Here is a 14,362-nt window from a genome sequence, read left to right on the forward strand (position 1 = left end):
GGCTGCTCTGACACCTAGTCATTTTCTAGTCTTGGGGCCTCCTGCACTAGTGCCTGAACCAGATTTGTCCCACCTCAAGCTAAATCGTTTGTCTCGATGGCAACTCATCCAGCAGGCGCATCAGTCATTCTGGAAGCGCTGGCACCAGGATTATCTACAACAGCTGCAGCAACGACCCAAGAGCCTAACTGACCAAGACATCCTCAGTGTTGGAACTTTGGTTCTCATCAAAGATCCGAATTTACCACCACTGTGCTGGAAGTTAGGCCGTATTGTGAAGACTTTTCCTGGCTCAGATGGTGTCGTGAGAGTGGCTGAGGTGAAGACCCAACAAGGCACCTTTCTACGGCCTGTGGTGAAGCTGTGTCCGTTGCCCGCCCAATAAATGTTTAAAATATGCATTTTGGTGGGCGGTATGTTGGATTTGTTGGATTTGTAAATAGTGCTTACCCTATATTTATGTTAACTAATCCAAGTGTTGGACGCTTCAAAATTCAAATATGGCGCCATTTTGCTGCCGTTAACTCAAGCGATCCTGGTGGCCATCAGGAAAGACTCAGTGGTTCATCTGGTACCGGCGTCATCGGACGTCCGGCTATCGTTTTTGACTTTCGTGTTATCTGGTAACAGTTTCAGTACGAAACAGACCCAATGACGATTAATCGTAATCGGCGATTACCAGGTTAGGTTATAACCGATTGCCGATTATTGTAAACTTTGTTGCTGAAACCCATACGACTTGAAAGAAAAGAAAATACATTTCAAGTTAAACCTTAATAAGTTCTTGAATTGAAACTACAAACGGCTGAAATCTCTTAACGAATATGACCGTAGAAGGTAGGGAATGTCAACGTCTCGGAGTGTACATAGATACACTCGCCTAATAATATTTGCTTGTTTCGTGAATTGTGCTCGTACATAAATAACTGCCCCGTTTACGATTTACAGTATTTACCCCTTTCAATTCAATTACTTACTGTACAATTTATCCTGTTAAGTTAATGTCATGAATGGTATTATTGTCATAATATTTACCATGGCCACAGCCAAATCACACACGTGATTTCTTCGCACAAAATATTTAGTTAAGAAAATAAATGCATTTTTAAAGCTGTCACAATTCACAATATGGCATTTATGTTACTTATATTAGTAAATGTAAGTCTGAAAAAAAAAAATGGACATGGTATCGTAGAAACGATGCGCCTAACTAATTTTCACTGCGTACCGTATGTCGGCCATGTTTTTCTGTATGATGTGAGGTTGGAATGGACAACATGCTCAAATACACAATAGCACCATCGGTTCACATTCCACTGCCGCTACATAATTCCCTTTCTCAAAGGATTGAGAAAAGTAGGCTCACGTGATGCTAATTAGTAATTAATAAACTGAAATGGTGATTATTTGGCATTTTTTTTAAATTTAGTTCTTTTTAGTCATTAACGGGAGTTACTAAAATAAAATACCAAATTGCAACCAAATGTTTACACAAGTGACGATCAGAATTGAAGTTGGCAACACTGCAATAGTAATTCATGAATATTGAATACTGAAGTTTTTTTTTTTTTTTTCGTAGACATTGCCCATTAACGTAAACACATTGTAGTTTAGCTTTGTATTTTGATTGTTGATCCACATAATAACGTCTTCAAGATCGAAAAGTGACATATGGAAATTTTTCTCGGTGGATTTAATAGTGAATCTAAAGCAAAATGCTTAATATGTGGAACACTCATCTCACGAGGCAGTTGCGGGAACCGGAAGTCATACACAACTACAAACATGTGGAACCACGCAAAAAATTTTATTCCAGTGAAGTGATTTCAGCAAAAATAAATAAAAGTTGGGAAAGTGAAGTAGATGATCCTGATGTCACTCCTAGTCCACCTGAAAAACGTGCACTGTCACAAACAACACTACCAGCCATGGTATCAAAAAAAATAAAGTACTTGCCCACTGATCCAAGAGCACAAGAAATGACTCAAGCTGTTGCAGAAATGATCTGTGTTTACATGCAGCCAGTCGATATTGTCAACAACAAAGGGTTTAAGCTACTAATGGAGAAAGCAGTACCAAAGTATGAACTTCCTTCCAGGAAACATTTGAGTACTGTAGTTATACCATCTATGTTTGAGGATGTTAAACGATGAGTAAACACAGAACGGCGTTCAAGTAGGAATATTTAGTAAAAGACTTCGTTTTTTATTTCAACTTTACGCAAAAAACTGATAATCGGTAATCGTAATCGGTAATTGCAATTATTAGTGTAATAATCGGTAATCGTAATCGGCAAAGTATAATCGGTGCATCACTAACTACAATATTAGTTATTTATTTCTGAATAGATATTCATAAATGCCAAGTGAATAATTATTTGGTTGACGTAATATTTTTTTAACCATTGCCATATAGTTAGCTCTGGCAACTTCCCTTCGTTTTCCATGAGCTTAGTGAAGCCCGCAGTGGCTTGTGAAATAATGGTGCTAATTGTGTTTAATGGGAATTTCCTATATGTTTAAATATTTTTAATCCTGTCATGTTTGTAAACTGTCAGTTACAGATTACGATTTCCCATGTACCAGTATTTATTTATTAGCTTCGTATGTGTTTAATACATAACAATGACTTGTAATTTCCCTCCATTTGTCAGTTGAAATTGGAGTACACAGACCCCAAACAAACTATAAGAAAACCCTGTTAACAGAAATATTTGTGTGTTATTCATATTGATCTTCAAGCGTGGTAAGTTATTTAAAATGTTTTGTGTGATCCAGTAATATTATTTGATGCTAGTAAGCAAAAGTTTGGATGAGTAGTTACATAATTTTAATGTGTATCAAGTTGGCTAGCACTAACAACAGGGAAAGCAATGACACTGGAAAAGTCAGGAGATTTTTAGCAACAGGGAAAAAATCTGGTAATTTTGTAAGTAATCAGGAAGTATTTTAAAATACAATTTTTAATTGTGTTAAAGAAAGGTTAAAGGTAACAACAGAGACTTGTTTTGATTTGTACTGATTCCATGTATCAATCTTTTTTTGTCCCTTCCCAACCTGTATCTAAATGTTGCAAAAAGGTTTTTCTCCCATTCCTTTTGATCATCTGTACCTATACCTGCACTTCGACCAAGCGCATAACTTTTTTTTGTCATCGTCAGTAGTGTAATAAAATAATTTTTATTTACCTGCTGCAATAATGAAGTGTAGTAGGCCTAAGAGACGCGATTTTGAATTAGAATTTTTGATAGTCATCAGTGGTCAGGGAAATATTTTCCCAAGCCTGGAAAAGTCGGAGCATTTTCGCCACAAGTTTGCTAGCCACCTTGTGTGTAAAATAGAAATACTTGATAATAATAATATTTTAAATAAATAATCTTGCTTGAAGATTAAAATGTATAACACGAAAATCTTCCTGTATTGAATACACACTTGACAATTAATACGTTCTTTCCTATGGGAGAAATGCATTTGTTTGGATTCGACGTTCTTACGCCAACTTTAACTGAAAAAAGCAGGAAAATTACAAGACATTATTTGCATTAAACACATATGTACGGAGTACCTAAATAAATGGCAAATAACATAATCTGTAAACAAAGTTATAAAAAACATTACATTATCACGAATAAGGTTCAATATATGCAGTATGTCACTAAACACAATGTTTATACTAGGCGTGTGGACTACCAGCTTAGTTGCAAGTCACCGCGAGCTTAACTAAGCAGACGGGTACCGACAAGGAGAAGGATAGGAAGTTGGCAGATTATTACATAGACACGAACACACACACACACACAAACACATACACATGCATGCACGTACACTTACACATTTCAAGTGTGCAGAGTGAGTCATAAGTCTCCATACAACTATAGAAGAAACATTGTTGCGTGTTCACCAAAATTGGTTAGAGCAACTTGTCTTTGTGTACTGACGTGGAAGGGAAGCATGTGAAACACATTCTTTAACTAAAGCATCATGTGATACCATATGTAAAAAAAAAATGGTTGTCTGTAAAGTCGGTTTACGGACGATAGTTTAACGTGACGTCAACAAAAAATTGATGAAATGATTGCATACTTTTATGAATAAAATTGATTTATTTTTATTGAATTATCACTATTTTGTATGGATACAAAGGAGTGAAATGAAGTCTACAATTTAATTGATAAATTTACTTTTATTTGCACTCATAATTCAAATATGTTTATTACTTTAACGAACAGATTATTTTAACTATGACTTTTATACATGTTTGCTATTTAACTTCTTCCAATCTGTGTTATTCTATTAAGGATAGGACGATGATAGGAAAAGTAGGAAACGAATGGGAGTGTTTCAAGTCTAATGTGCCTCGAAAAAGTCAAATCGATGGTTGTTCCAATTGAGTGTAGGAGAGATAGATGCGGCGCAAGCGTACAATGAGTGTAATGGGACAAAGCGTAACGGGACAATGTGCATAACAGGACAATAAGTCATCCTTTTTCATTTGTGCAGCCGGCATTCATTGATTTATTAGACGTTGTCACGTCAATAAAATAAACATTGATCACACTTTTAACCATTTGTATGGAGACTCATGAGTCGTGACCCCTGTATTTAATACCTTTTGGGAAGGATTCTAGTGCATTTGTAGCTTTATTTCACATCTGGAGCGTACATGGAGCGACACGGCGGTGAGGGCCCTAGAGGTCGTGGTGGCTGCCCTGCAGGACGCCGAGGTGCGGGCCGTACGGGGTGAAGGTGGCGAGGAAGGCCCCCACCGCCTTGTTGGAGGGCAGGCAGGGCCCGAGGCACTGCAGCATCAGCGGCTGCTGCTCCACCGTCTGGTGGAAGTCGTCCAGCGACACCTGCCCGTCGCGGTCCACGTCCAGCTTCCTCATGACGATGAACGCCATGTCCTGCGAGGGGGGGGGGGGGGGGGGGTCACAGATCTCGGGCATGCTCCGCCGTACGGGACCCCTCTTCTCTCATGTCTGATATCGTAACCAGCATTTATAATTACTGGCCACACCTTATAAATAATTTACTCAGGGTGTCTACCGACCCTAGAAAACCTGGAAATATCAGGGAATATTGTAATCAGGGAATAATCAGGAAAAAATCAGGGAATTTTTGATTGGTAGGTTGTAGTTGGCAATACGTTTTTTGTTTATTGATCAGTTTGTATTGACGTAGCTTCATGTGTATCCCCTCCCATTTTTATTTTTGAATGGCAAATAACGAACAGTTCCCACGTCCATTTTCTTTTATTTACCATCGGATTCGGAAGTTGCGTCAAATCACGTGTTACAAACTGGTTCAAGCTGGTCTGTTATCCTGCTGACGTGCTGCAGCATGTGCTTCCCACGTTCAGATTGTACCGACAGGTGCATTTAATTTTAAATATCTATGGATGCCCTCAACGTAAACTGGACATTTTTGTTAGCTTTGAAGATACATATCACAGACACTTTTGGTGAAGATTCGCCATCGTTGTTAGAAATTGGTAGCTGTGGGCTTCATACGGTCCATGGTGCTTTCAAAACTGGAATTTCTGCTACACAATGGGACGTTGTTAGTTTTTTGAGGCACAGTTACTATTTGTTTAAGCACGTACCTGAAAGGAGGTCAGATTACATTATAATAACTGGATCAGAGCTTTTCCCCAAGAAATTTTGTGCAATCAGATGGAATACTGCAGTTGCTGAGCGTGCCATGAAAATGTTACCCCACCTAAAGAAATTTGTTAGTGAAGTTCCTATTTCATCTCTTTCTTTCAGTGTAGTGAAAAGTGCTCTTGAAGATAATCTTCTTGAAGTAAAATTGACATTCTTCCACTTTTTGGCATCAGAGCTGGAATTTTTTCTCACAATGTTCCAAAGTGAAGCACCCATGGCACCTTTTCTCTATGATTCACTGGTAGACATTTTATTAGCTTAGGCAGGAAAGTTTTTGAAACCAGAGGTACTGAAGAGCTTTAGGGAGAAACACAATGTATCTGGATTGTATGTTGATAACCAGGAAAATCTATTGACGGCTAACAATATCAAGTCTGGTTATGCAGTATGAGTATGCCATGCAATCAAGAAAGAGAAAGTACCAGAAAAGTCTGTCCTGTTACAGAAAAATGATAGGACTTGTCGAAAGGTTATGGTAAAAAAACTTCAAGACAAAAGTCCCATGAAGTACAATCTTACCAAGGGAATTTCCTGCTTATGTCCGTCTGTGGCTTTAAATTCGGGTGTGAGGAAACAGCGTGTGAAGTACAGTTTAGAATGTTGTCTTCAAAACAGGTGGCTATCAGGTCAAGAAGCTGATAACAATGAGTGATCATATCAGTTGGTATGTTCCTCGCAAGATTCTGCAGCACTGTTCTCGTCTTTTTCTCGAGAAGACGGGCGCCTTGATCACTTGTGGATGCTCATTCTTAAGGCACATACAGTAGCTGCCAAAACAGGCCTTCTAAAGTTTGTGAGGATGGTGTTGGTACTTTCCCATGGAAATGCATCATTGGAAAGAGGATTTTCAGTGAATTCTAGTATGCTAACTTAAAACTTGCAGGAAGAAATACTAATCGCACAAAGACAGATGTATGACTTTGTTCAACGTTCTGGAGGTGTAGAGCATGTTGATATCACCAAGTCCATGTTACAGGATGTAAGAAATGCTAGTTGTAGGCATAAGAAAGCCCTGCAAACAAAACAAAAAGAAAAGGAAGCTACAGTCAAGAGAAGGCAGAAAAAAGAGTTGAAGAGGAGATCAAGGCATTGCAGTAGAAGAAGGCTCGAATGTTGGATTTGGCTCGTTCTGAAGTGCAATAGACGCAAAAGTTGAGTCACTGCGAAATTGATGGGAGCTTCCTTTTACTAATGTTTTTTTGCAAAAGGAAGTGTGTGAAATATTTGTAGCAGAATGTTATATTTGCCATCAATTGAGTCACTTTGGCCACGTCTGGAAGAAGGTAATTTTTTTACTAATTTAAGTAAGCTGAAATACTTTGAAACCTGTCAATGTAATTTATGCAGTTTTTTCAGTTTCTTGGAATGTCTTAATTGTGTTAAAGAAAACCTGGAAAAATTCAGTTTTAAACCTGAAAAACCTGGAAAAATCAGGGAATTTAATTTACTAGATCTGGTAGACACCCTGTTTACTGGAAAATAATTTTTTTTTATATATAATTTAGTTGGTGGATACCATAATTTTATTATTGAATGTAAAATAAATAATCTAAACTAGTAAAAAGCTCATTGGAACACTGCACATTACGTCTTTGTTAAGTATACATTCTCTTGTTTACTCATAGTTAACCAGTAGACACTTAATAATTATTGAGGTTTGCCTTTAAATACATAACTTGGCAGCAAAAGAGGCTCTGTGATCTATCACAATCAACAAACAAAACAAAGCAAGTATATGAAAAACAAATCTATGCAGGTTTTTTTGTACCACCAATACCTGTGCTCATACCTTGTAATTGGCTAATTTCCAATGCCAGTAGCGATTATCAGAATAGTCCTAATGTTTGTGTATTTTTCCTGCTATTATTTCAACTTTTTTTAAAAGTTAACCAAATTTCATTTCTTCTTTATTCCAGCTAAAACTACAGTGACATTCAATAATCCTGTAAATTTGCTAATTCGGTCTGGCAGTAGTCCTGAAAATGTCAGATTATTAAAGAACTCTTAATGTAAAACTATAAATGAATTTTTTATGCTTTGTTAAGATGATTAATTTGGACAAATAATTTAAAAAAAATAATGGATGGAGCCGAGTGATGCTGCATGAAAATCCATCTTGTAGAAATCACACATTCAGTGTTGTCATGTATAATCAATTTTCCATAATTATTACTGATTCAGACATCCGGTCTCAGAATTACAAAGTGGTTTTTGTTTGTTACGTGAATAGAGAAACTTAATGTAGTATGTATCGGGTTTTGTACTACAATCAGAGGCAAGATTATATCGTGAATAGCAATAAAACTGAAATAACAGCTAAATTTAAGCCAATACATCGCCAAACACAAATCTGAGTCAATATACCGCGTAACACTGAAATAAAATACAAAAAAACAGCAAAATGGACCTCAATTACGTCATTTTGTGTATTAAAATATTGAATTATTTTCATAAATCTTAAGATAAGGCTTTTATTTAAAAACTTATATTTATTTAATACTTAAGTAATTTTATTTAGTATCTGTTTATTTTTTTTGAAAGTAAAGAAAATTACAAAATGTCTATAGGTGAGACCATACAGGCCTACAGAGAAAGTATGATTTAATGATTTAAAGCACTATGAAATCTTGATAGTCATTCCCTGGTAGTCATTTCCTCATCATTATCAATTGTGTGTTTTTTTTTTTCCAGTCTGATCAAATAGTGACAATCAGACTGCAGTGTTGGTTGTATAGCACTGATGAAATTTTTAACAGTGCAATCTTCTGTGTATTGTGTGAGAACAGATTTTATTGTGCAATTGTGACATGTAAAGTGTGGTTGAAGTGTGTTTTGATAAGATAAGACAGGGGGAAAATGTTTGGTTGAACTGTACAACAGACTATAGCCCATAGCACTTTGTTGGCCTATTTCAATTCAAGAATACACTTGCATTTGGGCTTTTGCCCGATGGCAAATAGTTCTTCTCCCCTCCTACTTTACTCTCCCATTTCCTGGAGCTTCTTCCGTTGGTCCTTGCCACCCCTCACTGCCAATATTTGCCCGCCTCATACCCATTCGACTCTCGTCCCGTCCTCACCAGGAATGATTGCTTCCCTCTTTCTGTTCGTCTCCACTCATGATCTCTCCTTTCAAACATCCTGAGCAGTCTTCCTACCTCCCTGCGCCCCTGCAGTTGTCCCAGCCACAACCAACTACTCGCTGCACGAACACGCTGTTGTGCTGCAACAGTGTGAGTGCTCGCTGCAGACACCTTTGTCATCTCAAAATGCTGGTTAGGCTGCTATTCAGTTGGTAGCCTCAACTTTTGAGGGATTTATGCAGCCTGGGGTGAGCTTTTCATTTCTCTCTTCACTTCACACTAGTTGTCCTCATTTTTACAAAATAAAATGAACTTACTCTTATGAATTCTTCAACTCGGATGCCTTCTGGGGCTTTGATTAGCGTCTGCCTGAGTGCGTTGATGACGGCATCGTGCGAAATGAATGCCGATCTGTCGGAGTAAACCTGTTGAAGGAAAGAGCAATTTTAAGAAAACTCAGAATTAGGCCTGCTTGAATATCAGGTTTTGATTTGAATGAAATGTTGTCTTATTTTAATATCACAAATTCAAATAGCTAAAGTAGTGTAAAACATTTTAAAAACACTTTTTATGATAGTTTGTGCTATATTTTAATAACTACATGCTTTCATGTATTGACATAATATACTTCATTTTGATGATTGTAAACACTAAAAAAACAGTTTTAAAAGAAGTGCACTTTGAAATTTTAAGGAGTTATTATTTTTTGTTGTGGTTGTAAAATGCATATCATACGTTCCTTTTCAACTTATAAAATTGCTAACAATCCTGCCGTCTAATAAACCTTTTACCTATATGTTTTCTGTGGATATGTTTAAATAGAGTATAGCTTATCATACAGGGCCCATTTATATACTGAATCTAATTATTTACACAATTATGTTGTACAACTTAATGTTAACCTCTGTGTCAATAATAATAATACAGGTTCTTATGAATAGGTTTCATTACAGTTTTTATTTAGGGGAATAGTTGTTATTTTGAGTATAAGTAATTGAATTCAAATAATTTTTTGTTTCGTTACTTGAACTTTCGAATAGTGCACAGACCTACTTAGAATACCTATTTGATCATATAGCTGATGGTAATTATTTCTTACATGACTTTATAGTCTGTTGTGTGGACAACCGAAACCAGGCATGACCATCTGTGTAGGGTCCTGTGAACCCAGTATGTGACCAATCATATGGACAAGAATGCCCTTACAATCCAAATATCATTAAAGATTTTTAAGCATGTCTTATTTATGTACATATTACAGTATTTTTCACTAGCTACAGTTATGCCAGATGAAAAGTTAAATTTGCAATAATGTATTTGATTCAGAGGATGACAACAGTATCATAAGCTCTTTCTCTAAAGCATTAGGTTTGTCTGGAAGCATAAATTAACATAGGTCTCCCTATCTTACTTGCCACACAGTGTGAATTGTAGTCTGTTGTGAAAGAATTGTTATGCTGTGTTTAAAAGGTTTATTTAGCAACATATTGAAGAAGTCAGACACTGTCATATTCAGCAGTACACAATAATTTCAATGGGGTTTTACACCCCATGGATATGTACAGAAGCATAAAGCGACTGAAATTAAAGATTATAGTGGGCTGTAAACCACTTACGGCCCCCGTTAACCTGGGCGCACATATTCAGAGCTTCATAAAAAAAAACCATGTAGTTTAATAACTGCTCAAGATATCAGAGTGGTGTACATTTGCTAAAAGCGTTTAGGAATACTCTGAGGGTGGATTTTGTATTTTGTTTTTGAACTGCATTTTTAAAAAAGTGAAAACGGCTAAAACATGTATTTTCGGAATTTTTAATCATGAAACACCCAGTACAGATTCATGAAAGCACCCGAAGGACTTGCATATCTTCATTTATCCACCGTATAATGCTATGGTTACCACTCAAATATCATAGTTACCCTATGCACTGCGTAAAGACTGTGCGTATCTACAGCCTTGCGTTAGAGGCTATAATGCACCAGCGAGCTTCGCTCTTACCATCCCGCATGGATAACCCCCTTCCCCTCCTTCCGCCTGCTATGAAGACCCTTTAAGTCCGGACTCAGTGGTCGTAGATTTTAGTCATGCCGTGATGTTGGGAAAGATGCCACCTGAGGCCACACAAGACATCGCGACTACCAGGGACCCTCCTGCTGAGAACAAGCTAATTCCAGTGGGACCCCGTCTTTACAGACCTTTTCACTACAAACACTCTCTCGTATAATGAATTGTCTAAGCATCACAAAATACAGTAAAAATTCATTTGTGTACGGAGTGTTTCATCACATAACATGTTCAATAGTACAAATTTCATTTTTGGGGGAAAAAATATTTAGACGTACCAAATACTATGTTCATGCAGTTAAATTTGTTGAAAAGGGATGTGTAGCAATTAGATTTGTACAAACTATTCTAATACAAAACACCAAAATTATGATTCTTTAAGTTTTGTTTTGAAGAGGTATCGTTGCTCTAGACTGCCAGATTAAGGTATGGTGGAAGTCTAAAGATATTTCGTAATACATCTTTTAAAGTTCTAACGAATTTCACGGTAACAAGATAACACTTATTTTACTATTAATTGAAGTGTGTGACTTCTATGTTATACTACGTATTTTGGTTACTCGCCTAGCAGGGAGCTTGTGCCTTTCAACAGTCCAAACTGTGAACCTTGTGTAATATTCGTATACTGTGCTAAATTTGTGTTCTCGCCTCGCCAACCGTGTCTGGAGTTGCAACATGCTACTTGAGGTTTAATCACTTCAACTGGTGTCACAATCACCCCCATATGGTAGGAGTTCACAAGGCTTCACAGCCCTAAGCCATGTAGTAATTCAGTGTCTTGTCAATGGTGAATCAGCCTTAACTTCAGTCATGCGCAAGTGACCCCGTGTGTGTGTCGCGACGAGCCATGGCTCAACAACTAGGACAAGCCATTTCCATGAGCAGTGTGTGTGTTTGAACAAACCTGCTCTTACCAGATCACCTGTGCACAGTGTTGGTAGCATCATAGGGAATGACACCCAGTGGTATCTCTGCTGACCCACAAGCCTGCTGCCTCCCAGCCACACGGATACGTCCCACCCCTGAGAAGTGTACCAGTGTATATGCATAACCCGCTACTTGGCACCCTTACATACCACCTATGTTACAGTACAGGACTACTGAAGTAATGCATAGCCACCCTCTTATTTTACCATCGACCCCTTAATCACAGTGTGGATGTCAAGAATGGACTATGCGTAAATGCATTTCAGTACCAGTCTGCAACTATGCACAAGAGCAATGCAAGCAGTCTATACTATTACCTAAGTTAATATGCAATATTTAAAAAAAATGTGACAATGTAATCGCACTGTAATTTGAAGGCATTTGCATTTCTTGTAAAACATTTTGTAATTCGATATTACTTTGTTACAAATGACCACGGTATTGCTATGAGGTGCTGTGCATGTTAACAAAAACCACTTCCACCACTGTCATTCTGGCCAGATATTTCGTAAATTTGATGGGAGTCATATTTTTCTTGCTTTTTCTGCTACATCTTTTTATATTCAAACCTTTTTCACTCCTGGACTTGCCGTAATTTAGTTTTCACCAGCAACTGGGCTGTTTGACTTAATATTTACCATCCAAGCAGTGTCAAGCTGTTAAAACCTTAAAATAACTTTCACTATGTATGAGGCATGCCCATCATTTCCTTTGTACCAATTGCGCTGCTGACTTTTCATCTATTTTAATACTGTTAGAGAGGGGTTTAAGTGTATGGATGTTTGTGCTCCAGTGGTTGTGAGATGGAAATATTTCATCATTATAGTTTTCACTCACACACTACTGGAAGCACAGCCTCAAGGTAGGGTAGTGGGCCTCCTAGTGGTCACCGGCCCATTGACCCCTGGATGGGTTGCGGTTTATTGGTGTGGTGAAATTGTTTTCGTATTAATGGGATCCTCGCTACCCCTCTCTCCCCCTGCTTTTGTAATTGATCTCTCAGTCCCTCTGAAGAATTCTGCAGGTTCCCATAGGTTGCCGCATTGAATGGCGTAACTAGAACACCATTTTTCTAGAAGCTTCGGATATCAAGTCGGCTCTGATGTGGCAACACGTTAAAGCGAGACCATTTCAGAAGGGGTGCAGCAGGGTATAAAAACGGTGATGTCAGCCTCCTACAGAGTGTGATTGACCCCCATGGTGAGTGATAACCGGACAAGCGACGAGCCTCGTTTGCAGAGACTGGTACATCGGGACTGCTGTATGCGAGAGACGAATGAGCGGTGCGAGGTGAGAAACTAGCAGTAAGGAGTGCCAATGTCGAGCCAAGCTCCAGTCGGGGAGAGTAAACTGTGGATTGAACGAAAGAGTGATAAATTATTGGACAGACATTTTAAGTGATTTAGTTACATGGTGTAAATAATTGTTAAGGAATAAGACTGTATTTAATTATTTGTAATATTCTTTCCTGAACTTTTTCCCCACTCGTAAGAGTATTCTTCCCTTACTTGCTTGTGCTATGGGGCTTACGTTACAGCACCCTGACTGCGGAACTCAAGGACTACAAACATACACCACAAGGAGGCACTACAAATAACTGTGCAACACCTAAAATAATTTTTACCCTGCCTTCTCAACCACTAGAGTGCTCTAGCACTGTACCCTACTTATCTGTAACTGTGCGTTTGTCATAAAAGTAAAATTAAACTGCAGCACCTAGAGAGTACATTGTACCATAATATAGGGATATTCGATATACATCGATGTATTAAAAACATCAATGTTTACAATGCGATACATCGGAACGATCCGATGTTTTAAAATGCTTTCGATGTATCGATGTTTTTTCAGTCTTTAGTAGGAAAACATCGAAACGAATTTAACCAATTAATTTCATAAAAACTAATGGTTTGACCACTAAAATTTTACCTAAAATCTTATTTCCTATTTGTTTATTTAAAAAAGAAAAGTTTATTATTTAATAGTGGACTGACAATATAATGCAGCAACCCAGAAATAAACTAAATTGATACAAGATGGAACAGTACTTATTATATGATCGAGAGATTTTTGGAGCTTCGCAGCGTCGTCAATAATATAGTCATTCGTCATAAAAATGCACCACCGATGCTAAATGCGTCAGAATTATGTATTCTTTCTTCGGTTTTACAAATTCTGTGGCCGATTGAAGCTGCAACTAAGGAAGTGTCAGGTGATAAGTACTGCACTAGCAGTAAAGTTATACCACTTATCCATTGTCTTCTTTTAAAAGTTAAACCTCTTAAAGTCGAAGAGTCTCTTGCCCAAGAATTGCAGTCATTGATCCTGAAAGAGATTGACAAGAGAATGGGTGTTAATAGAGAGAGTAATTCTCTCGCTATAGCCACAATCTTGGACCCCAGGTTTAAGAAAATGCATTTCATGGACTCAATTGCTTGCTCCATGGCTGTTTCAAAAATCAAGGAACTTATGAAAAGTAGAGTACAAAATGAGTCTGTGGAATCTGATTCGTCAGAGTCAGATCTGTCTGACAAAGCAGAAGAAAAATTTTCTCTGTGGAAAGATCACCACAAATTAGTCCACAAGAGCTGGAAAACTGTGAAATCTGACGATTCTATTTCAGAT

At 37.7% G+C, this 14,362-nt stretch overlaps 1 protein-coding gene across 1 annotated transcript; it reads right to left on the minus strand.

Moving 5' to 3' along the window:
- Nucleotides 1-4,621: 4,621 nt before the first annotated feature.
- LOC134540043 (calaxin-like) lies at nt 4,622-13,439 on the minus strand. The gene is made up of 3 exons (XM_063382487.1): nt 13,400-13,439; nt 9,062-9,169; nt 4,622-4,903 (listed from the first exon to the last, which is right to left on the minus strand). The coding sequence occupies exons 1-3, from the start codon at nt 13,427-13,429 to the stop codon at nt 4,688-4,690; spliced, it is 354 nt and encodes a 117-aa protein (XP_063238557.1). The 5' UTR covers nt 13,430-13,439; the 3' UTR covers nt 4,622-4,687.
- Nucleotides 13,440-14,362: the final 923 nt, after the last annotated feature.

Source organism: Bacillus rossius, chromosome 16, assembly GCF_032445375.1.
Source record: "Bacillus rossius redtenbacheri isolate Brsri chromosome 16, Brsri_v3, whole genome shotgun sequence".
NCBI classification, from domain to species: domain Eukaryota; kingdom Metazoa; phylum Arthropoda; class Insecta; order Phasmatodea; family Bacillidae; genus Bacillus; species Bacillus rossius.